Here is a 24,681-nt window from a genome sequence, read left to right on the forward strand (position 1 = left end):
TTTTCTGCTGGCACAAGAAGCTGTCCCACTGCCGCCCTTACAACTGAAGCAGCAGTGTGTTACTGGTGCCATAACTTGATAACCACTTAATGTGAAGACATGAGTCAACTTTCCTTTTATTAATTCTACTTTTTCTTCCACAGAAGACAATTATCTTCCTCCAGAAAGTTTAAATTGGGCTTTTTTAAGCAGTCCTTTCAGTTGAAAATAAATAGCGCTAATATAGATAGCAACTGGGGAACTGCTAAATAGATCCTACAGATTTGGCTTCCTTTTTCTTTTCTTTTTTTTTTTTTCTTTTTCCAGGGCTGTTCTCATTTACTACTTTGTTCTAATGTTTGCACAGCACCTCAGCTGTGCATGTCCTCCGTGACGCCAGGCTCACATCATTCCTCAGCAGTTGAGCAGGCTTCAAACTTCTGCCATCCTGCAGCGCTTTCAGCGATGGCGTTAAATAAAGTGCAGTAAATGCATATCTGGGTTCTGATTTGTGCACTACATTTGTACTTAAATGGCTGAGCAGTTCTAATTTTGTGGTGTAATGAAACTTGAACATTGCGACTTCAGGGCTCAAGGAGCGATGCTTGCAAATTGCTTCTGCCCCGGAGCTTTTGTTCATCTGCAGGAGGTAAGGGTGCTCTGCTCTGGCCTGGCCCTTCAGTGGAGATGGGCATATTGCCAAAGGCGTCATGTTCTCTATGGAACAGAGTTTAAAATGCGTAGAGGGTAATGTCAGCATCTTGCAGTTTCTCAAAGGTTTTAACGTGCAGTTTGACTTACAGTGTGCCTTCAGGTGTATCAGGGTAATGATTCAATTAAAGTCTGTGGAGAGCGGCTGTTACAATGGGTTTTAACTGCAAGGCCGTGATGAGGCTAGGAGCAAGGCTAAACGTTTTAGGCTGTTACTGAAAGTCAGTGTTGAACAGTTTCATATGTCCCAAGGAACCTCACATATTTGAGACTTTCTTGTCTTAGTCCTCCTTCCCCCACGGCCCAAGCAGTGTCTGCAGGAGGTGGTTATAGGCCAGGAGACACTGGGATGTAGTGTAGCTGTGGATATTCTACATTGCTTACAGAAGCTGCTTCTTAACGCCGTGTCTTTCCCAGCTTGTGTTTAGGGCCAGATTCCTATGTCTTTCCTGTGATGGGTACCTGCTGGTCCCTTCCTTAAGGTGTGTTTCCCTTACATGACAGTGTGCAGGTGTCATTCATCCGTTACGTGACCCGGTGAGTGGAGCTTCACTCACTGTGGGGTGGAAGGCTTAGGTATGTGTCTGCAGAGTGAGATTTCTGTCTAAATAAGAATATCCCATTCTTGCGTTACTGGAGGGACAGTTGTCCCCGTGCCCCTCATCTGGAGTTTCTTTACTGGTAAGGTGCAGGGAGGTATTGTATTTCCCTCTTCCCTCAGGACTTCTGACTTTGTGTAGTGTTGCTCTGCTTGGCATACTACTCCAACCTTGGTTTATAGTCAGCATCTTCCTAGAGATGCTGTAGCTCCTGAATCCCTTACAGATAAAGAGTTTTTAAGCAACAGAAGAGGCGAGCTGATGTGATTTCTGTTAGTTTTCCCACTGCTATTCAGAGCTCTGTTGGAAGCGATGAAAGCTGGTTGGTTTTCCACTTCTGAACTAGAGACAAGCTGAGAAGCAGCAGAAATATTCAAGCAGTCCATGTATAGTCCTGTGAAAATGTTGCTGTCTTAGTTGCGATGCCTACTTTTCTTTTGCCAACTGGAAGAATTTTGTGGAAATGATGGCTTTACTACAAGAATTAGTTTTGGTCTTGGAGAATACAAGTCTTGGTGAAAATAAAGTCTTTGCATTCCTAAGCCTTGAAGTTTTTGTATTCTTCTGTTTTTTTCTTCCACTGTACAGCTACTGTTCATAATAGACCGGTCTAAGCAAGTCTAATACACAGGATGCATAGTAAAATGCTTCGAGCAAAATGATGAATAACTAAATGAATACTGTTTTTGCTTCTTTTAAAATATCTGTATATAGTACACAAAAGCATAGTAATTTGCAAATATCTATCAAGTTCCTGAAACCTGAAATGTGAAAACAAATTAGTCAAATGTAGTGTATTTCTATTCACAGCAGCCTTTCTTGTTTTCTCAGGCTGTCCTTTTAAATGTTGCCTCATTGGCTGAAGGCATGGTGTACAAGCATCGCTTTTCTTGGCAAACAATGCAGCTTTACTATGCATGTTCATATGAAAAGCTTCCTGCTTCTCCGTATCATCCACCATGTACTTGATCATGAGCACTTGACCACACATGGTATACTGTGTACCAAGCACATAGTCGTAATGCAGGAGGAATATAGAAGGAGCAAAGATTCGAGCTATAGTTTTATCAATATGTGAATTGACCGCTGACTCCTTAGTAATTTTTTTTATTAACTTGTGAACATTAAGCTGTTTGAAAATTGTATTTCTCTGACCATGCTTTTGTTAAATAAAGGTATCTTATTATTTCAGGTTGCAGTTGTTAAAATGAAGTGTACAGAGCGCATTTATGCAATGAAAATTCTAAATAAATGGGAAATGCTTAAAAGGGCAGAGGTAAGTAATATGGTTCTTTAATGCAGAGAATTTTTAAAATGGCATTAAGAAAATTACATTGAAGCTCTTCCAGATTAGGAAGAATTATTTCATGACCATAGGAGCTTCATTCTTTTTTCTTTTTTTCTTAAGCTGTTCTAATGCAATCAAGTCTGACAGTCGCTTCCAGGCATCTGTTGTTCTTAGTATTACTGTGTATTCATTCACCAGACAGTCTGCCCTAGTTCTTACCCTGAATTTATTGGCCAGTTTTTTGTTTACAATGAAGGCAAGTTAAAGACTACATGAAAGCTGAGATTGGTGCTACTATGACATTCACAGCTGTATACTAAAACATTATGAAAAGGTCTTGTGCTCAGAAAGCATACATTAAGGAGCCTTGCATCCTACAGTTTGTAACAGGATTTATAGAACTGGTGAAACTATAAATATTTTGGAATCCACAGACCCATTGTAAAACAAAACATGTTAAGAAGGTAAATGTGTTTAAGAAAGGTATTTTTGAGGAAAGGAGACATACACTGTCACAACAATTTATGTAAATGTGAATGGTTACTTCACAGATTAGGAAGGGACCTACTAAGAATATGCTGTGGGAAGTGGCATATTTCTACTCTTGCACAGTAGACGAAAACCTTATGGCAAATGTAATATTACATAAGTCAGCAGGTAAATGAGCAATAGGTTTGAGGGGAAAACACATGTAGTGCATTGGTACTTGCAGCAATTCTGTTAAGGGGCGAAGGCTAGTTGTTTGCTGAGGACTGAGCCTGCTGACCCTTCCCTGTCCCATTCTTCTGTCCCCTTCCTGACACCACCTCCCCCCAGCCTACCCTTCCTAGTCCCTCCCTTTCAGTGAGTCAGTGCCAGCTCTTTTCCTGTGAATAAATCTTCTCCTCCTTGTTAAGCACCTCTTCACCACTGCCTTTGCCTGATTTAGTCACACTCCGTCCATCAGCCCATGCTCTTCTTTACAAGCAGCGGCAGCCACTGCTACTTGCCTGTTCTTTGAGCTGTCAGGAGAATTCACACTCTTGGCTGTGCTGCATCAGCAGTTCTGCGTGAATCCTTCCCCTGTATGGGGGAAATTTGGTGCCCTTTCTACACAGATTTCAGTTGGGTTAATTCATTGGTCAGTATAGAATTGTTTTAAACCCAAATGCTTGTAGGGAGCTCCCAAACTCTAATGGAAATACAGCTATGCTGGCTTCCTTCGGTCATTTTTAAAGTGACTTAATTAAATTATTTACTTAAATAGCTGAAACTTTTACATGTACAGATGTCCTGAGAAGACAGCTGTTTACAAGTTGTCTTCAAGTTACGCGACTAACTCCTCTTACCCTCGCAGGCGGGCAAGAGACAGAAAAGGGTTATCCACCAAGAAAGATGTATAATGAGCAATAGTTTTCGCAATACACACGTAAGACAAGTAACAGTCCAGCTAAGATCTCTTTCTGCTGATTTTCCTCATCTGCAAAGGATAATAAAAGAACTGGTTTTGCTGCTGTGCCTCTTTGTCTTTTCCTGATCGGTTTGCTCGCTTGATTTGGCTTTTCCGGATAAGCAAGACTTTATAACCTGCATACCAAGTTCATAAAACATCTGGGTGTTAAAATTTCCCAGATGTGTTAAAACTTGTTAGTTTTTAAATTGAAGCCTGCGAAGATACAGTAGCCTCTTAAGTGGGCAGTTCCACTGAAGAGCAGACTTCAGGTATTTCATTATCCGCTGTATGACTGGTCTAAGCAGAACATACTGGGTTATGTTTGTTTTGTATGACTTAATAAATGTAAATGTAAAAAATTATCTAAACGCTACTCATTTGTGTACTAGCTGCAAGAAAAAAAAATACGGTGAGAAGCTGCTAAAATACAGGAAAGATCAGTGAATATCAGCTGACATCCTTAAATGGGTTGCAAGCAAAAGTAGATATGGCATTTATGTTGATAAGGTGGACCATTTGTATTCGTTGTTCTGACAGCAAAATACATAGTCATTAGTATATTACTGTTGACAGTTCCAAATAAGTCCTGACTGGCTGGTTAGGTAGCCTGTCATGCTTTTTCAAGGCACGTCTCAAGGCCTTTTAAGCTAGTGTAAGCAGAGAAAGAGTGTTTTATACTTTGAATTCATGATGCAAAGTGTTCAGCAGCATTACTGGTTTTTGAAGTGTTCATAACATTCCCTGGCTATTTGAGGTTGCACAGTGAACTGGATCAAGGAACTGATGTCTTTGAAAATAAACAAACTAGTTTTCTGTGTTGGCAGCCTGCTCACATTGTGGTGCCAGAAGAACTGAGAAGTGCTGTGCTCTGGTGCTGAGGGCAGGGAGTAGGATTACTTAGAGCTGCTGTTGCTGCCAAACTGTTTGTAGAGTGATACTTTGGCCTTGCATTCATAAACCGTTAAACCACTGTCAGTTAACGTTTAGTTACAATTGACATCTCTCTGCACCAATAATTACTAACTTCACAATGTGGCTACAGTACGGTTGCCTTCAGTAGGAATGTAAATTGGCTTTTGCTTCCTTGGTGGGGAAAAATGGTTGAGATACCTTTGTAAGATAAGTATATGGTAAGGATTGGGCTTCCTGGGCATGTGCCTTCCGTAGTACATTTTCTAAGACATCTGGACAAGTGGCAATGACAAAAAAGAAAAATAAAGTCCATCAGTGTCTGGAACCCAAACACTTGAATCTGCAGCTACTGAATATCCTAGCAATGGCTCTCTGAATTGAGAGTAGTGGAAGAGTCGTCAGATCCGCATCTTGATGGTTCTGATCCAATGAAAACGTTAATATATTTTCATTAAGGATGACTCACTTGAAGTTTATGAAAGTTGGTTTTATGTAAAGATGCTGAGAAAACCTGTTACACAGAGCTTGCTTCTCTGAAGTGTTGCAGTGTGCTATTTGAAGTAGAGGAAAGACTGAAAATGAAAATGTATTATGCTTGTCAAAGATAAGACAGTAATAGTAAAATCTCTTATTTCCTATAGTGTGTTGGCAGTGTCTGGAACTGGAACTGTAATGGAAGAAAAGTATATATGAAACTCTCTTTTCACAAAGATTTTTTTCAGAAGAACCAGGCTTACTTTCCTAAAGCCATGTTCTTTCTGCTACAGATTGCAGTGAGAAGTTGTCATTTTTCTGGCTTTTAAAAATACATTATGAAACAAAGATTCGGTGTTGGTTTGTGGGCATTTTGGGGATGTGTGTGTTGTGTGTCGATTGTTTTTGGGGGTTTTGTTTTTTTAAGGTCGCAGTCAGGATTAGCGTGACTGAATGCCTGACTACGAGCCTGCAGAGATTCCCTGGCTTGTCACTTGTGCAGACTGAATTCCAATGAACAGAGACCTCTGTTCAGTAATTTTAAATAATCCCATAAAACATCCATATATATTCATCCTGTGAAAACTACTTGTTGATGTTGACAATGGCTTTTTCCTCTCTCTTCCTTTAGACAGCTTGCTTCCGAGAGGAGAGAAATGTCTTGGTGAATGGAGATTGTCAGTGGATTACTACATTGCACTATGCCTTTCAAGATGAGAACTATTTGGTATGTTTGATTCATCAGCAAATAAAAGCTTTCGGTTATGAAAGAACTTTATTTTTAGTACATTTAAGGATATTAGTGCAATAAATCAGTCCACCTCATGCCTTGCAGTGGTGTTTCAACACTCCTGTTTTCTCCTTGAAGAAAAACTTGAAAGGGACTGACTAACTCCAGGAGACTGAGAAAGTCATGTAGTACTATAGCATACAGAGGTTTAGTTAAGCACCTTAAATTAACTAATCTACCTTGCATAAAATATTGGATAATGCTGTGACTAAATAATTCGAGAGGTATTAACTCTGTCAGAGTACGAAGTATTTTAGTTTTATTTTATACTTTCAGAATGTCTTTTGAAGCAAGATTTTGTTTAAAAATGGCGAAAGTAATTTAAAACTCTATTTATAAAACTGATTATACTGGTGTTTTAAAAGCCTGAAGAAAAAAACAGCCTATTTCTTAAAAATATTTAAATAAAATAAGTTTTTAAAGTAGCAGTTTGGTCATCTCAGTAGTTTGAGAGACTTCAGCAACTGTTTATAAAGAAAGTCATTATTCATATTACTTTTTTTAATGATGGGTTACTAGAGCTATAACATATAAGCTATGTTTACCTTAGTCATGGGAGTCGAGAGAGAGTGGTCAGGAGCAAAGTCAGTAAAGCCCCAACATATTGCAGTTATACTAAACCATAGAGCTTCTGTGTGGCTGCTTGAGGCTGGGTTTGCAAACCTGCTATTTCTTTCACTGACATAGTTGTAATGTGAAAGTTTTCACCTTCTTAACCTTTTTAGATAGTACTGCAGAAGCAACTCATGATTATAAATAATAATAAAAAGGTATCGATAAAAGGCTGCCAATGAGTTCAAGAACTAGGCATATGAAACAGAAAATACTCAAACATTTTCACAAGTGCTGAAACAAAACAAATCATTTTGACCGTCATGTTAAAAGTATTTTCAGAGTAACAAGCACATCACAAGCAAATAAGTAGTCAGGTCTTAGACCCTCATTTATGTCCATTGAATTCATTGTGATAAATCCAGATTTTCAACCTCTCAAATTTTAGTTATCTGTGGCACTGCCTCATGAAGATAGCTCGTAATTGCAAATCCCCTCAGAACCAAAGAGCCTTCAGACTTGCATATAAATAACCTAAGATCCTGTAACGTATTTCCAAGTAGCTTGTAAGAGTGCAGATACCTAACAAAAAATTGTTAGCTGTGCAAGGTAGCAAGCAGTAGTAATGACAGTACAGAGAGGGCTATAGTGGTGTTGATACCATCTTACGCAAATCTGTTCCAAGCAAGCTGTGGCAATATAATACATTCCTTTTCCTGAAGTTCCCGAAGACATTTAGATGTTGAAGTTTCACTTGACAGCAGAATTTAGACATCTAGCATCTAATTTGAGATCCAGTATCTAAGAAAGCAACAACTCTGCCTGGCAGGCAAAGTCAGCAGATTCCCAGCATGCCTGAGATCTAGTTCTGCATGTGCTAAGATGCTGCCTTCCAATTTGGTCTGTTACTCAGCATCCATCTTGTGTCTGGTGCTCACAGATGGAGTGTATCTGCATCTCAGTCACTCTATTGTAAATGATGCTTGAAGAAAAAGTGAAACACCTTTCAGTGTGATTTTCATCCAAAAAACAGAGCAGAAGGTTCTCTTCCATACTATCTTAGTGGTTTACTTGTCCAGAGGCTAAAAGATCTCTCTTCAGTTCTGTGCTCAGCTTGAAGAAGTTTATAGCCATGTTTTATCACATCTTGAGAGAGTGCTACCGTGTTAGAACCTGGGCAGATTGGTTTACATTTTAGCTGTGCTGTTCATCCCTGATCGTTGTAGAGTGGGAATGCAAAGCTGAGAACAAAACAAGAACAGACAAGAGAGCCTGGTTCTCCAGCCTGGAGTGGACATTGGTCCTCTGAAAAAGAAAGCTGTAGGTTCTGGTATCTGCTCCTAGTGATATTTGTGCATCCAAATTAGTGATTTTTTTAAAATGCAAAACCATATAAGCTAATCCCAAAGCAGAAAGAGAACCTTGGTGTCTTTCCAACACCTAGGGCTTTGCCATCCTCCTCTGGCTGCATGATAAAGGGTTCAGAATGAGATAAATAATGAGAAGGTAAGATGTTAAGGTAGAAAAGTAGTAGCTGCCCTTGGAGACTCTAGAAGTAATTTGGGTTTAAAAGTAATTGGCGTTTTATTTCCTTTATTTAATATCAGTAGAACATGTGATGATGCAGAACTTAAATATAAGCAAGAAACACAAAATTCTACAAAAATTCTGTTCTGGAATTGATTTTCTGATTCTGCTCCTGTAGTTTTAAAATATTTTAGAGGCAAATACACCACGTGGTAGTGTTTTCTAAACAGTCAGTTCTTAAATGACATTACATGGAAATGTTAGTGTGGGTTTTAGAAAGCTTTCATAGAGACGACTTGAGTCAAGATAGGTTAAGTAAGCCTTTGGTGATTTTCGCTGAAGCCCGTATGGTATAGGTAAAACATAGTCCATGAATATTAGAAACATACATGGTACCTGAAGTTCTTCCAGATTCAGATCTGTTAGTCTTTTTGTGACTTAACAGACAAACTTTATTTTCCAGTCTCATTCACATAGAAAGGCTTATGTGTGTTTGCCTGCTGACAACCTTTTAAAGGCTTCTGAGTATTCATGAGAGAGTATTTTGATGTCTTTTTTTTTCCTTTGATTTCCAACTACTCTCCCTGTGTTTGATGTAGTCACTTCCTTGGAAGAAATGTGATACCTCAGATTTCAGCATCAGAATAGCCTTTATTTTAACCCCATGTGAAGGGAGAAGTGCCTCCTGGCAAGAAGATCGTTGTGAATTGGGAGATGAGTAAAATTTGACTTTCTTACAGAAGAGGCTTCATCATCTTCTTCTGATCCAAGTGCCTCATTTCATGAGTCAGCTGAGTTCTTGCTGATTAATGAATGCTGTGGGAGCTGAGGAAAGTGTGTTACCTTGTCTTTTAGGCAGGATACTTTTAGCTCCCACAGAAGGCTCTAGAAACTCTGTTAGCCTTGAATGTGTGATAGAATACTTTTAATACAGTATCCCTTTTAAAAGATTGGTGCTTCCTATCTGTAGCCTTTTGTTTTCAAACATAATTGTTACATGTGTACAGTGTTACAACACATGTTTAAAATTCCTTGATGGTTGCGCAATATGGGCTGATTAATTTCAACATAAGTGGTGAAATGTTCCTGTCAGGTTAAGCTATGTTTTGAATAAGATGGAGAAAAATATCAAAACCTATGCCTTTTGGAGTCAGTCTTCTAAGCCAATAGAGAGTGAGGGAATGGTTAATATTGCACTTTATATTCTTTTGGGTTCCTATCTTCTTTAATTTGCTTCCCTTGTGGAAGATAAATCTGTGGCAGGGACAGTGGATTGTAGGTAACTTTACCTTGAGGAGAAAGATAAGATGACTGCTTTGAAAAGTTAATTCCAGAATAAGTAAAGTTATTCCTAAAACCAGGTATCAAATCATTTTGGGAAGCAGCGAACAAAATTGCTCAGGACTGGTAGTACTGGATAAAGTCATTATACTTGAATATTTGTTGTCTGTATTTAGGTAGATACTGCTAGGAAATAACTAAAACCGTAGTTATTTTTATGTGGTATGAGAAACAAATAGCAAGTCAGAGTTGTTTTCTTTCACATTACCCTGTCTGTGCTGGTCCTTTCCGTGGATAGAATAATGGCTGATGGGCCTAGGAGGCTGTTTACTTTTTCATTGAAATATATTCAAAAGGGCATTAATGTTTGATTTTTAGATTTCCCACTGTAGTGCCTTTGGCTTGACAGTGCTTCTAGCTTGTCATGGGCATCCCTAATCTATAGTGTCATCAAGGTCCTGCCAGCTATGTTATGCATCTATGATGTGGCATGTGCCAAGATGAGTATTTGAAGATGTTGATATGATGAGTCCTACTTTTGGAACAACTAGTAGTATTAAAATGGCGCCAAAAGTAAAAGTAGTAATAAAAGATATATTTTGGACTAGATTGCATTAAGTATTCTTTTTAACTATTGTTTTTTTCTTCCTGCATCATCTGGAAATGCCCTGTTTAAGGGTTGATAACCTCCATTAATTTTGGTGATACTAGAGCATTTTCTTTGTGTGACACTGTAGATAAAACAGAAATAAACTCACACTGATTTACTTGTTTGTTGCTGCCGTGTCTTGGGTTTTTTTTTTATTTATTATAAGAACTGAATACTGATGTGTCATCCTTCCTGTGTATTAAAGGAATATGATACCTTTTTACACTAAATAAGCAAATAAAAGTAATTAAAAAGATTACAAATTTTGACTGGTTTCCCCAGGCACAGGGAAAAAAAAATCAGTGAAAGTTTTTTTTCAGGGATTGCCTAATGAACTCTATTTTTTTCTTTTTTTTACCAGCTGTGTTTCTGTACTTGACTGCTTTATTTTTCCCTTTTCAGTATCTAGTGATGGACTACTATGTTGGTGGTGATTTACTGACACTTCTCAGTAAGTTTGAAGACAAGCTTCCTGAAGATATGGCTAGGTTCTACATTGGTGAAATGGTGCTTGCTATACATTCCATACATGAGCTGCATTATGTGCACAGGTAAAATACTGTCTCACTTGGCAAAAAATATATGTACAGTTATATTAAGTTAATCCTAAAGGTATTGCTACGTATACAAATGGGCACTGTAGCCACAGGCAAACTACTGTGAGTACTTGCTTATTATATACTGTATAATAGCTGTATAAGCTATTACATTTAAATAGCAAATTTTGATGTATTGGTATTAGAAGCAGTGACCTTTATCTAACTTTTTACTAAAGCTTTTATTTTTAATCATGCTTCTTGACTTATTCCCAATTCATTTAATGAATATTTATCTGCCTTTGTCCAAGCCAGTGTAGAAGTTTAAAGTAGTTTGAATTCTCTGCAAATGTTTAGGCATTCTGCAAAATTTACGCACAGTAAGCCCATGATAACATCAGTGCATCTGTTTACCTCAGATCATCCTCAAACCGTTTTTGGAATGAGTAGGCATGTGCCAGTTTAATTGTTTCTGCACAAGGATGTGTATTCCGGATCAGTGCCTACCATCATGTTAACTTAGGTTGTGTTCTGTAGTAAGTGGTTAAAAGTATATAATATTCCTTGTTGTCTGTCAGAGGAAGCGGGTCAGGAAGGTAGAGTACACTTTATATGCTCATTTTTTGGCTTCCTCTTGGATTTTTATTTACAATTAATGTTTAAAAGACACAGAAATCTCAAACTATAATGCTTTGAACTCTTCTGTTTGGACTTTGATAGCTGTTTCAAAACCTTAAAAGATCAAAGATAAACTCTGTAATACACCTGTGAGTAAACATGGACAGTGTGTGGGGATTTTAAAATGTTCTGGACTCAGAGTTCACTAGAGGCACCATTGCACCCATTTCTCGGGAAGGTGGCCTGACTAACTGACCAGCTACGTCTTTGAATGGGGCTGAATGAATGTCTGTTGGTGGCAGAAGGAATGAATGGCTTTGAGGCCAAAACATATGCTTTGAATAGGAGATGTATGAATGCCCAAGAAATTAGTGCTTGGCAACTGGAATTGATTAGGAGGAAGCATGATTGCTCTGGAGAGGATTTCAAGGACCCTTTAAAGGCTTATATGACCTGTTAGCTGTAGATAGGAAACAGTGGAGCTCAGAGACGAGGCATTAAGCTTTTCTGAACAGAAGCAGTGTTCCCTTAGGCAAGCGAGATCTCTGCTTTTCTGCTTTGCATGCAGATGTGTTGGATGGGATTGGCTTATGCTTCGGAAGGCCCAGTGAGCAGTGTTCTTTAAAAACCAACCAACCAAACTGGTTTATAGTTTTATATAAGTTTTAATAGTCCTCTGCACCTGCTGAGCTTGGCTTGTGGTTATGGGACTGTAAGAAAGTGTTGACAATATCTGGAACTGAAATGTATGGAATGAATTTAACAACAGAAAATGATGAATGAATTTATCGGGAAAACATAGCGAGATGGTTTGATTTTCTGGGTTAGTGCATAGTTTTCTTTATTATAACGACTAAGTATGCATTTAATTTATGTTGACAGGCATAGATTAGCATTTACTATTTTGTCTTAATACTGCTAATGAGCACCAGTATTAGTAAAGTTTCAGTTATTAATTTCAAAGCATTAGCCCTTGGTTAAAAAGTGTTAATTCAAGTTTGTGTTGGAAAAGATTTATCAGATTGGCAGGATTTTTACACATGAGGACCCTTTGTTAAACCTATCATGGTTTTTCTCGTAAGTTTCCTCAAGTGTGAAAGTGGAATTCAGCACCTTAAATATCAGACCTTGTCAGCTTCCACATCTATGTAGCAAGGTGTATCAGAGCACATTTTTTTCCTTGTTCCTAGTAATTCTGCTCTCTTCCTCAAAAATTAATCCGAAGCCGTTGTACAATTTTTAAGTTTTTGGGCACATGTAGTGGCATTTGGATCTTCCCATTTGAAAAAAAAAAAACCACATTGTTTTACAGTGCGACAGGACTGGTGGATCTAAGGTAAAGCACATGCGGTTTTATTTAGTACTAATAGGTAGTATTATTTGAATAAATATGAAATCTAAAAAAACCCCTAAGTAACACAAGATGACCATTTTATAGGTTTGGTTATCTTTTTTGGCTAGCTTAGATAACTATTCTAAAAAGGCATGATGATATGCTAGGCTGTTGGGAGCTGATCCTGGATAGTGTTGGCTAAAGAAAGGGAAGGAGACTGGTATATGTTACCTTGGAAGACATGGATGGTTTTTTTTTTGCCTGTGGAATTGGTGGATAACTGAGCTGGTTTTGCTGTTTTGCTTTCTGCACTTGCTCTTCTCTCTTCCTTTCTTGCCGCCTCCCAAACATATTGGCCAGGTGCTCTTAAAAATCAATTGGGATATTTTGAGGCTATTAATTTTAAAAAAACAAAAGAGCATAGTATGTATCAGGACTGTCTTAAGTTATCTGAAGGATTGATCTTTTACTAATACTTTGTGTGAATTTTAGTACAAAGTGATGAAATAAAATGTGGTTAATTGGTTGACTAAATTCAGCTAACATGCTTTTCAGTAAATCCTTTTTGGCTACCTTCCTGATATCAAAAAGGAATATAAAGTAATGAGCTAGAATGAAATGGGAGTTTTAGTTCCCTGTCATTTAGTAGCCTTAAAATTCTATGTATCATTTTATACCCTGCTAATATATATATAAAAACAGGAAAGACACAGTTTGATATTGGAAGCTTTCTAATGTTACTGCATCCTGTTGAAATGGCATTGCCTTAATCCCAGAGCTGGAGGAATTCAGTGGCTTATTAGAGTAACTGCTGCATGTACACAGGATGCAAGGGTCTTCAGGTATTCATAAAAAAGCAAATGTGCTGTGCAGTAGTGTGTAGAAAGTCTTGAATAGCAAATGAAAATTACTGGCCAAAAGCAATGCTGGATAAAATTTAGAGAAGCAGGAAAAAAACTTCCTAGATAAGAAGTAAGAAGTTAGTTACAAATCTTGGCATAAACCATGAGATTAAAAGATTGCCTTTCCTCTTTTATCTTTCTTCCCTTTAAGCAGTATATTGTGGTGCATATAATCTTGAAATTATGTTGAAGTGAACTGCCTATCTGTTACAGTTGGCATGACTCACAGTGATTGTTCTGCTTGGTTGTTTGACTGTTCAGAGTTCAACTTTGATGAGATTGAAAATCTGATGTAATCCAAGGCTTCAATTTTGTGGGCAAAGTTTTAGGCAGGAGGAGGAGGGGGCTGTAAGTAGTGCAATAAAAAGAGTATGCATCAGTGGGTATCAAACATAAAATTCTTTCCTGTTCTGTGCAAGATTAATCTTTACAAACAGAGCCAATGATGTATACAGTCAAATCTTTTCACTTTCTCTTATAACAGGGACATAAAGCCTGATAATGTTCTCTTGGATGTGAACGGCCACATACGACTGGCAGATTTTGGGTCCTGTCTGAAAATGAGTGAAGATGGCACAGTATGTATGAAGCAAAATTTAACTGGGATGTTGGTAGTGGGACCTTTTAAGTGAGCTGCTGGTCCTAAAGCTATCAGACATTGCCAGTGTACATGAGGGAGGTGATGGATTGTAAGCTTATTGACCTGTTAAAAATTGAGGGAAGAGTACAACTCCACATACTTATAAAAACATTTTTGACATCTTCATCCTCTTGTTTTATTATTATCCTTTGCTATGTATTTCTGTCCTTCATCTTTTCTCCTGCTGGCCATTTGAGTCCTCATGGGATTTTTGTGAACTGTCCAAAGACCCTTTGTTAAAAAATAGAAATTTGACATTATTTATGTCTTGGAATCACAGGTGACCAGGAACCTAGAAGCCGTGACAGGCTTGAAGTATAAGTCATTCAAAATGGAGGCCTAACTATGCCCAGCTAGAAATTTATCTGACTACTGCTGTAAAAGACAATGAAAAAAGTTTCTATGAATAAATGCATTAGCAACAAAAGGAGGGCTAAGGAGAATCACCATCCTGTATTGGATGTGGGGGGAAACATAGTGACAAAGGGTGAGGCAAAGGCTGACATGCTTAGTGCTGCCTTTACCTTAGTCTTAAATGGTAAGACCAGTTGTTCTCCTGGTACCCAGCCCCCTGAGCTGGAAAACAGGGACAGGGAGCAGAATGAAGCCCCCATAATCCCAGGGGAAGTGGTTAGTGACCTGCTACACCACTTAGACACACATAAGCCTATGGGGCCAGATGGGATCCACCCAAGGGTGCTGAGGGAGCGGGTGGGAGTGCTCACCGAGCGGCTTTCCATCATTTATCAGCAGTCCTGGCTAACCCGGGAGGTCCCAGTTGCTTGTGAACAGAGGTTAGCAAATGTGACACTGTCTACGAGAAGGGCAGGAAGGAGGATCTGGGGAACTACAGGCCTGTCAGCCTGACCTCGGTGCCAGGGGAGGTTGTGGAGCAGATCATCCTGAGTGCCATCACGCAGCACATACAGGACAGCCAGATGAGCGTGCCCGGCCAGCACACGTTTACGAAGGTCAGGTCATGCTTGATTGACCTGATCTCCTGTGACAAGGTGATGCGCTTAGTGGATGAGGGAAAGGCTGTGGATGTTGTCTACGCAGACCTTAGTAAAGCCTTTGACGCCGTTTCCCACAGCGTTCTGCTGGAGAAAGTGGCTGCTGAGGGCTTGGCTGGGCGCAGGCTGGCTGGGTGAAAAGCTGGCTGGCTGGCCCAGCCCAGAGCGCGGCGGTGCGTGGAGTTACATCCCGCTGGCGGCCGGTCACACGTGGTGTTCCCCAGGGCTCAGCGCTGGGGCCAGTCCTGTTTGATTCTTTATCGACGATGCGGCCGAGGGGATGGAGCGCAGCCTCAGTCGGTTTGCAGAGGCCACCGGGCTGGGCAGGAGCGCTGCCCCGCTGGAGGGCAGGAGGCTCTGCAGGGGGATGGGGACAGGCTGGATCCACGGGCCAAGGCCAGTTGTAGGAGGTTCCACCCGGCTCCGTGCGGGTCCTGCAGGGTCACACCAGCCCCAGGCAGCGCCGCGGGCTGGGGCAGAGGCTGGGAAGCTGCCCGGTGGAAAGGGGCCTCAGGGTGCTGGGTGATGGCTGGACATGAGCCAGCACCGTGCCCAGGTGGCCAAGGTGGCCAACAGCGTCCTGGCTTGTGTCAGACACAGTGTGGCCAGCGGGGCCGGGGCAGTGACCGTCCCCCTGCACTCGGCACCGGTGAGGCCGCACCTGGAATCCTGTGTCCAGTTTGGCCCCTGGCCGCAGGAAAGACCCGGGGGGGCTGGAGCGCGTCCAGGGAAGGGCAACGGGGCTGGGGAAGGGTCTGGAGCACCGGTCTTATGAGGCGCAGGTGGGGGAACTGGGGTTGTTTAGCCTGGAGAAGAGGGGGCTTAGGGGACCTTCTTGCTCTCTGCAGCTGCCTGAAAGGAGGTTGTAGGCAGGTGGGTGTTGGTCTCTTCTCCCAGATAACAAGCGATAGGATGAGATGTGCCGCGGGAGGTTTATACTGGTTATTAGGAAGAGTTACTTCACCAAAAGGGTTGTCAAGCACTGGAACATGCTGCTCCGGGAAGTGGTTGAGTCTCCATCCCTGGAGGTGTGGAAAAGGTGTGTAGGGACATGGTTTAGTGGTGGGCTTGGCAGTGCTGGGTTAATGGTTGGACTTGATGATCTTAAAGGTCTTTTCCAACCTAAATGATTCAGTGATTCTACAATTAGTAAGCAATTTGGTTTATATGCTTTTTACAAATAGAACAGCAACATTGTGGTAACTGGGCATCTTGTGCACCAGATTGAATACACCCCTAAAAGCTAAATCACTCGTGACATTTTTTGGTTTGTCTAGTTTAGGGTGCTTGCATGGGTGTCAGTCCTGCCAACATATGGCATGAAACATTGTTCACCGTTTTTGGCATAAACTCAGGTCTTGCTGACTTTCTGTAATCATAAAATGCCTGCCACGGATTTAACATATTAAAGTGCAAAATAAATTGGAAGGAGCCATTAGAACTCTGTGTGAAGCCTGAGAACATATTCCTAGAGATTAGAGTTGCTCTGCCACTGCCCTGATGGTCAGGGTTTCCATAATACTTGGCCACAGTGCAATTCCCCACCTTATCCCTGTATTGAATCCAATTGCACATTATGCAATAAGCGTTAAACCACTTTCTGACATAATAAAAATAGGGGGACTGTTTGCCCAAGGACTTCGTTTTGTGATCTTCAAATGAAACTGTAAAATTGGGGCATAGGACTTGAACTCAGTATTTACTAAATTTTCATTTCAATTTCTGGCAGCCAATTGCAGTTTTAAAATACAAACTGACACAAAGGCAAAACATACTCTCCTCTTGTCTTTCTGCTTTCACAATAGCTGTGATTATTTTGGGTTTCTACTGTGTTCCTAATAAAATATATTAACCAATTTTATGTAGAAGTAGACTGAAACTTAATCTTTGAAGTCTTTGATACTTTCGTAATATTTATTTTGTTGCTGTGCTTTTATAACTTCTCCAAAATCATGTGTCCTGGGCAGAAATACTAGTGTGTGAGTGAGAAAGTTGCTGAGAGAACTATAAAATTTATGAGAATTGTATTTGCCTTATTTTTAAGGTACAGTCATCTGTAGCCGTGGGTACACCTGACTACATCTCCCCGGAGATACTGCAAGCAATGGAAGATGGAATGGGAAAATACGGGCCTGAATGTGACTGGTGGTCATTGGGTGTCTGCATGTATGAAATGCTGTATGGTGAAACACCCTTTTATGCAGAGTCATTAGTGGAAACCTATGGAAAGATTATGAATCATGAAGTAAGAGCTATATTAAATCTCTATGTATTCACCGAGTTCATAATGTTTACAGAGAAACTGTTATCACTTAAAGATATTGAAGTGATAGTAGTTCTTTGCTTTTTGATGATGTTATAGGACCATATCGTGTAGGTTTGTTGGTTCAGGTTTTAGGAACGTTTGTCTCTCTGAACTGCAGAAATTTAATCCTTTGTCATATTGGAATTTCTCTTTAAATGCTAATGTTCTTGTTGGAAAATCTAAGTACTCATCACAAAATAGAAATTAAAGCCAAATCTTGTGTTAGGCGCATTGAAAGTTTCCTCTGGACTGTGCAAGAGAAATGAAGTAATGCATTATTTACACAGCTGTGCACATTTTCTGTCATACTGAGTACAAAAAAGGGAACAGGCAAGTCAACCAGTGTAGACATGAGCTGCATGAAGAACATGAGTCGGGGGGAGCTGCCCAGAGTGGAAGTGGTAGAAGAGCATGAAGCTGAGCTGCATGAAGGACATGAGGTCGGGGGTTTGTCCAGGGTCAAAGTGGCAGAGAAGTGTTGGAATTTCTCAGTGCATTTTGTGCATTGTGAACATTGGAGAAGAAGAGTAAACTAAACTAGTTCATGGTGTCCTTTCAAGAGCTATATTAAGAGGATGTGTTTATGTGCATACTCATCCCAAGCAGCCAGAAGCTGTTGCATAGGGTGTATTGTTGCATTTTCTTTTCCCCAGAATGAGTGCAGTTTACTGGTGTTTTCAATGCTGTGCTCTCGCAGTGAAGCAGTGATGGACAAGACGTGAAATCCTTGCCAGAGCTGACACCCTTGTTGTGATGAATATTAATCTCTCTCTTGCTTTAATTTCTTCAGTGAGCTAACTGGTTGCAAATGTAACCAGCGTAAACTCTGGCTATCTGGCTCTTAAACTTATTTGGGAAGAATTTTGAAGCTGTTATCCTGCAGACTTAATATTTTAATCTTACTTGGATACACAATCAATACGATTGTATGTTTTTCAACAGAAGCTTAAAGTTTAATTTCAGTTATGCTGGTTTGGTCCCTAATCTCATTTTAAATTCGAGAAGTTGTATTACAAAAGGTACATACATGCTGTTGTCCTTTATTGGGAAAAAAAAAACCAAACCAAAAAGCTCTTCCTGACTATACAGTGGTAGTAGTAGCAAGCTAAAATACAGAAAAGTTTTTCCCAGTTTTTATCTAGAGTAATTTCAAATGTTAGTGGTAAGTACAATTTTTAGATCGTTTTTTTGTTTATGATAATGTAAGTCTTTGCTAAATGTAGATTAGATTTGGGTGAGAAAAACAGTTATTTAACCTATAAATTAGAAGAATACATCCTTAAATAGAACAACATTTTGTAAAGAATTGACTACCATCATGGAGTTTGAAGAGTTGAAATCATAAAATCTCAAGGAGTACATCTTCAGGAGATAGTGGATCTGTGACAAAGAATACCAGTGAGAATCTGCCTTTATTGTATGATCTTTAATATATCGTAGTGTGTCAAAATTCCTGTATGTCATAAAAAAAAAAGTCTGCTTTTTCAAATAGTTACTGTAATTGCAGTTAGTTTTGAACAGATCTGTATTATAGAAATTGAGAAATGATTACTTGTCCTCAAAATCCATTTTAAGACAAAAAGTCTGTCACCGAATGTTTTGCATTATGCTCTACCACTGCTTGCTGGAATTAGAAGAACAGCGTTTTACTATTAATTAACAGTTTCATTGGTGTAATTTAGCATGTTCTTTTTGAAACTACTGTTGAATGTAATAGATTCCTTCTCTAAAAATTTCTCTATTTGTTTTGTTTTCTAGGAACGATTTCAGTTTCCATCCCATGTTACAGATGTATCTGAAGAAGCAAAAGATCTTATTCAGCGACTTATCTGCAGCAGGGAGCGTAGACTGGGACAGAATGGAATAGAGGATTTTAAGTCTCATGCATTTTTTGAAGGACTTAATTGGGATAACATCCGAAACCTAGAAGCACCTTACATTCCAGATGTTAGCAGTCCTTCTGACACCTCAAACTTTGATGTAGATGATGATGTATTAAGAAATCCAGTGAGTCTTTGTTTTTAAATATTACTAATGCAAGTGTGCAACCTTGCTGCACTGTGAGGTAGTAGTGAGAACTTATTTCAAAACAAGTAATGTAATAGATGAAAAATAAGTAATTTTGAATGTGAAAAAATCAAGTTTTTCATCCCTTTGACATTTTGCGTTGTCAGAAATTGTGAGCTGCTTTTCTAAATGGTAGCAGTTGCCAAAACGGACTATTGTTACATGGTCAGTCAAAGTTAAAACGTATTTAGGTGGGGGAAAAAAAAAGTAATTGCCCTTTTAGTTTACCTTTGCAAGGAGCTAGTATTTGGATTGATTCCTTTTCAGTGATGAAAAAAAAAAATATCTGTCTTTAGAAATACACATATATTCCCCATGCAGCTTGTAGTCACAGCTGTCCAGGTGAGAGAGCTCACACTGGTACTTCTCCACTGACTTAAGAACCGGGAGGTTGCGGTTTTGGAGTGGGGACATTGGTGTTCCCTTCCTCTGTTTCTGTTGTGTAGTATTTTACAGACTCGGGTCAGGAGAAGCAGAGGGCTTTTGTGGTAATTTGTTCATCAGCTTTTATTCCAAGAAATGAAGACCTTTGGGCACATTTTTTGATTACATATCTAACAGTAACTAGCATATGAAAACAGTGGGCATTTTGGTGTCAGGTCACTTAAATTAGGGAATTGAAATTTCACATTTTCTTTTACTGATTGCATTGTGCCTTGAACTTGTTGAAATGCTGCCCTTCAAGTGCTGGTTCAAGAGGCTCCTAAATTCAGGTCATTATATTAAGTGACCTAATCTAAAACAAAGTTCGTTCAGGGACAATGGAATGTTGTACAATGGAGCATAACTGCCAGTTTCAGTTGGTATATGTTAGGAAAAGTCTTTCCCTTAATTATCTGTCTTTAACTGTTGAGGCTAAATCAAATGCCTTTAGCTCTGTAGGGGTTCTCTTGGGGGGTTTTCATGCACATTCTTTTCATGCAGGATGTGGTGCCACCAAGTTCTCATACAGGCTTTTCTGGATTGCATTTACCATTCGTTGGGTTCACATACACAACTGATAGGTAAGCAAATGATATGTTTTTCATTAAACTTGCTTCCCAATTGCAGCTAATTCTAGTAAATTCTCATTTTTGTAAACATGTGGAAAGGTTGATTTCCATAGGTGTACTTGTAGAAAAACCTTTATCCCCTTTTTTTTCAAGTGATGAACATCCTTTGATCATGCTTGCCAAGATTAGATCCTTGTGTATTTAATATTTTATCTATTTGAAATGAATGAAAGTTAAGGGACTAGATGTGTCACTTGAAATGAGGTACAAACTTGCTGTTCCTGCATTCAGAGCCTGAGAACAAGTCTTGTCCATGTTAATGTCTGCCAGGAATAGTTCAGGATTAGCTTATTGCTTCAAAGTCCTGCTGGTAAGCTAAGCTAACACATGGTTCTGAGCATGGACAAAGTGGCTCACTTTGCACGTCTTTGAAATGGTCTCCATCTGACTTCAGAGATCCCTCAAATGTATACTTGTGTCTGATCATAAAGTTATTCTGCCCTGTTTGTTACTCCATTATTTCCGTTTGCTGGGGTGTGTGTTACCCCATGCAATACTATTTCAGAAAGAACCCAGTACACACATCTCATGCTTTTCAGTGAGATCATGTGGCTTAACTTAAATCCATCTTTGTCACACTTTAAACTTTTGGGTATTTTTTCATCAGCATGCTCAGTGCAGGCACGCTTACCTGCTTGCTTTTCTGTCAGGCAGTAGTAACCTTTGGCATGGGAGAGTTGACACTTTCAATCATTCAGACACTTTGTAAAGTCAACGTACATCCACATCATCAAAGTCCTGAACGCAGACACTGTAGTTCTACAGCAGCATACACAGTAGCTAGGGAATAACAACTTTGTCTACCTTGACAATTGTCTTAACAGTAACAATTACTGCACTAATTGTTTTTGTAACTTTAAGGTGTGTGTTTGGTGGAATCCCAGCATGTCACTGCTGTAGACTGCTGTGAGTATTTATTAAAATGTTCCAACTTATGTATTTGTTTTCAGCTCTTTATCTGATAGAGGCACTCTAAAGAGTGCAATGCAGTCTGACACTGTAACCAAAGATACAGATGTGCAGCGTGACTTAAAGAACACTTCACAAATAGAAGGCTATGAAAAGAAAATACGGAAATTAGAGCAAGAAAAGCAGGATTTGAATAGAAAACTGCAAGGTTAGTGGTTTATATTTGTTTGGATTCTTAGTTCTGCTCATTAGGAGGAACTGGGAATGTATTTTATTGAAAACCTTTTCCTTTCTTTTCTGATTTTAAGAATCTACACAGACAATGCAGAACCTTCAAGGTCCAGTGTGTGTTACAGTAAGTACAAGCCGTGATAAAGAGATTAAAAAATTAAATGAAGAAATTGAACGGTTGAAGAACAAATTAACAGGTAAGCCTCTGGCATGGTAATTATAGTAAAGCAATTTATTTTTCTATTCCTAGTAACATTATGTACTGTGCTTTTGCAATAAGTAGAATTAATGTTACTGAGGTGCTAAAAAAACATTTTTTAAAAGTCTTGTTCAGTAGTAAAAGGCATTTTGGTTTTTCCAGCTGAGCACTTTTTCTTCCACTTGCTTGCCCTTATAGCATATACTAGCATGGCAAGTCTAGTATACAATGAATTGTGTGGATGAGTTTAGTTAAATACTTTGTGTGATGTTTGCTTCCCTAAAAATCTCAGGAGATCCTGTTTTCTTACTCCTCCTTTTTGGGAGGAGTGTTGTTTTGGAGGAATTTTGCTTGGAGGCAGGTGTAAGAGACAGTGGGGAAAGAATACTAGCTGCTCTTTAGTAACATAAGGGGATAGGTGGGGGGATGTATAATAATAGTTCACATTTAAATGTTTCTGAGCTCCTGCTCCCTTTATGTTTCTGTCTGGTGATGCATTAATTAGGAAGCACTGAGCATTGCAGAAAAATATTGGCATCTGTCCTGAGAGAAAACTGACTCATCCAGATCACTGAAAATCTGTTGCTTGACAATGCTATTAGTTTATCCATACAAACCTCCTGGGTAGTCGCTGATTTTTAAGTGGGAGTTAGTGATAAACAAAACAGTAGCTGTGAATCCTAATGACTTGGCTGAGAGGTTTATAGGGACCTATACTACAGCATAAATGTTCAGATGCTGAGTTGCTGATGCTGACCCCGTCCCCCAGAGTCTGGCAATATACCCCCTTTGTAGGTGCATGCATTGTAAAGATCAGCTCAGCTCTCCTACATAGATTATCCTTCCAAAAAAGCTATTCTTGTTTATTCTGGAGTTAGGTTTGAGTCCAAATAGATTAAGGTATTCCTTCTGCAAATGGTTCAGGTTTATTTGGCTCTTCAGCCAATGGTGTCCTGTTAAATATAAAAACTAGCAGTATGATCTGGCTTAAAAAGAAGTAGTATTGGTTCATGTAGAGTGGGAGGAGGTTCGTGCTGAAGTGAGAAAAGGAATAATACATTAATTGTTACAGCAGTGCTTGGGGTCCCTGAATACATAGGCCTAATTTCCTGTTCTGCCACAGACATCAGTGGAATTTGAGTGAGGCAGTTATTCCCTGTGCAAGTTATTTATTTGTTTAAAAGAAGTAGTAATTAAAACCAAACGGAGAATGGTAGCTCGTTTTCTTACCAGGCGTAAGACTGAGCAGAGGTATATAAACATGGTTAGTTTGCACTTCAAGGCGATAATTTCAAACCAAATTTGTTTAATTTTCTTTGAGAGTGAAGAGGGAACTACCAAGAGAACATCCTGCCAGGAATATGGGCAGTTGGGTCTCCAGCCTGCCTTGTGCAGGATGGTATTCCATTCCCAGATCGTTAGTTCATATGTACTCTAGGAAATAAATAATCCTTTCCTGTCTTGCTGGATGCACTAATGACTGACTGTAGCCTTGCTTGCCATATAATGAAAACTATTTAGGAGACAAATTGCTAGAACTGGAATTAGAACAACTCAAGTTTATTTTAATGTTTTGAAGGGCTAGAAGTTATATTCCTAAAAAATAAAACAAAGCCCTGTGCTAAGGCTTTTTCACTTAGAGATCACAGTCTTTGGGAGGGTTTCTTTAATAGTCTGAGAAAATTAAAATTATTTGGAGATGTCAGTGCCCCAAAATTACCTTAAACTGTCTAAAATGGTGGGAATAGGGAAGTTGTTGATTTTCCCAGGAAAGTAATACCAGTTTGTTTCAGTAATGTTGCTTGCTTTATTTTGGTGTAAATTTTGGACCAGTTACATTTAGTATGTATTAATCTACAGATATAAGCAAGCTGGAAGGACAGCTTGCGGATGCAGTGGCTTTTCGACAAGAACATGAAGACTCTATACACAAGTTAAAAGGACTAGAAAAACAGTGCAGAGTACTGCGGCAAGAAAAGGAGGACCTTCATAAGGTATTGATCAAAAGCTAGATATATTTAAAAATGGCCATGTAAAGCAGTTATAGAACAGTTCTGTTGTGATTGCACTTTTGGTGTTTTAGATGCTGTTTTTTAAAACAATACTGAATGTTAGTGAACCTGTTGATTTCATTAACACTATACTCATTTTCCAAAGTAGCACATTTTCTTTTTTTTGGAAGTTGATAGACATCTTATGTCATCTTATTTAAGTGTTCTGCTGGAACACCTAAAGAATGAGTTTAGTTTAACTGTTGAATTATTCCTAACTGTTTTAATAGAGGTGTGAGGGCAATCAAGAGAGGCTTAAGGGCCTTGGGTTGACTGGATCAGGAACACCAGTAGTGTTCTTCTCTATCCTTCCAGTTGCAGGGAATGAGGAGGGAAGAAACAGGAAGAGCCAGCAGATCACTACCTGGCTCCAAGCCTGGTGTCACTGACAGAATGTTAGGTTTTTTGATCACGGGTCAGTTTACGTGACACCAGGCCAGCTGGCAGCAGATGGGGTACACCTGTCTCAAGGGGGAAAAGGATCCTTGCACAAGAGTTAGCGGGGCTCATTGAAAGACCTTTAAACTAGATTTAAGGAGGAAAGGGATAAAACCAGGCTCACTTGAGATAAGCCTGGGGGTGGTATGCCAATGTTTGAGGGATGGTGTGACAGCAAGGTTTTTGGTCTGCC

At 39.4% G+C, this 24,681-nt stretch overlaps 1 protein-coding gene across 12 annotated transcripts in view; it reads left to right on the forward strand.

Moving 5' to 3' along the window:
- The window catches only part of CDC42BPB (CDC42 binding protein kinase beta), a 98,465-nt gene that overhangs the window by 38,204 nt on the left and 35,580 nt on the right, over positions 1-24,681 (forward strand). For all 12 annotated transcript variants that reach the window (XM_040602391.1, XM_040602390.1, XM_040602393.1 and 9 more), the window contains exons 3-12: positions 2,482-2,565; positions 6,027-6,122; positions 10,597-10,745; positions 14,068-14,161; positions 17,281-17,481; positions 19,300-19,548; positions 20,533-20,612; positions 21,611-21,777; positions 21,878-21,997; positions 23,860-23,993. In XM_040602391.1, the coding sequence (XP_040458325.1) occupies positions 2,482-2,565; positions 6,027-6,122; positions 10,597-10,745; positions 14,068-14,161; positions 17,281-17,481; positions 19,300-19,548; positions 20,533-20,612; positions 21,611-21,777; positions 21,878-21,997; positions 23,860-23,993 (1,374 nt within the window). The remainder of the gene's footprint in view (positions 1-2,481; positions 2,566-6,026; positions 6,123-10,596; positions 10,746-14,067; positions 14,162-17,280; positions 17,482-19,299; positions 19,549-20,532; positions 20,613-21,610; positions 21,778-21,877; positions 21,998-23,859; positions 23,994-24,681) is intronic.

This window comes from Falco naumanni, chromosome 7 (assembly GCF_017639655.2).
Source record: "Falco naumanni isolate bFalNau1 chromosome 7, bFalNau1.pat, whole genome shotgun sequence".
NCBI classification, from domain to species: domain Eukaryota; kingdom Metazoa; phylum Chordata; class Aves; order Falconiformes; family Falconidae; genus Falco; species Falco naumanni.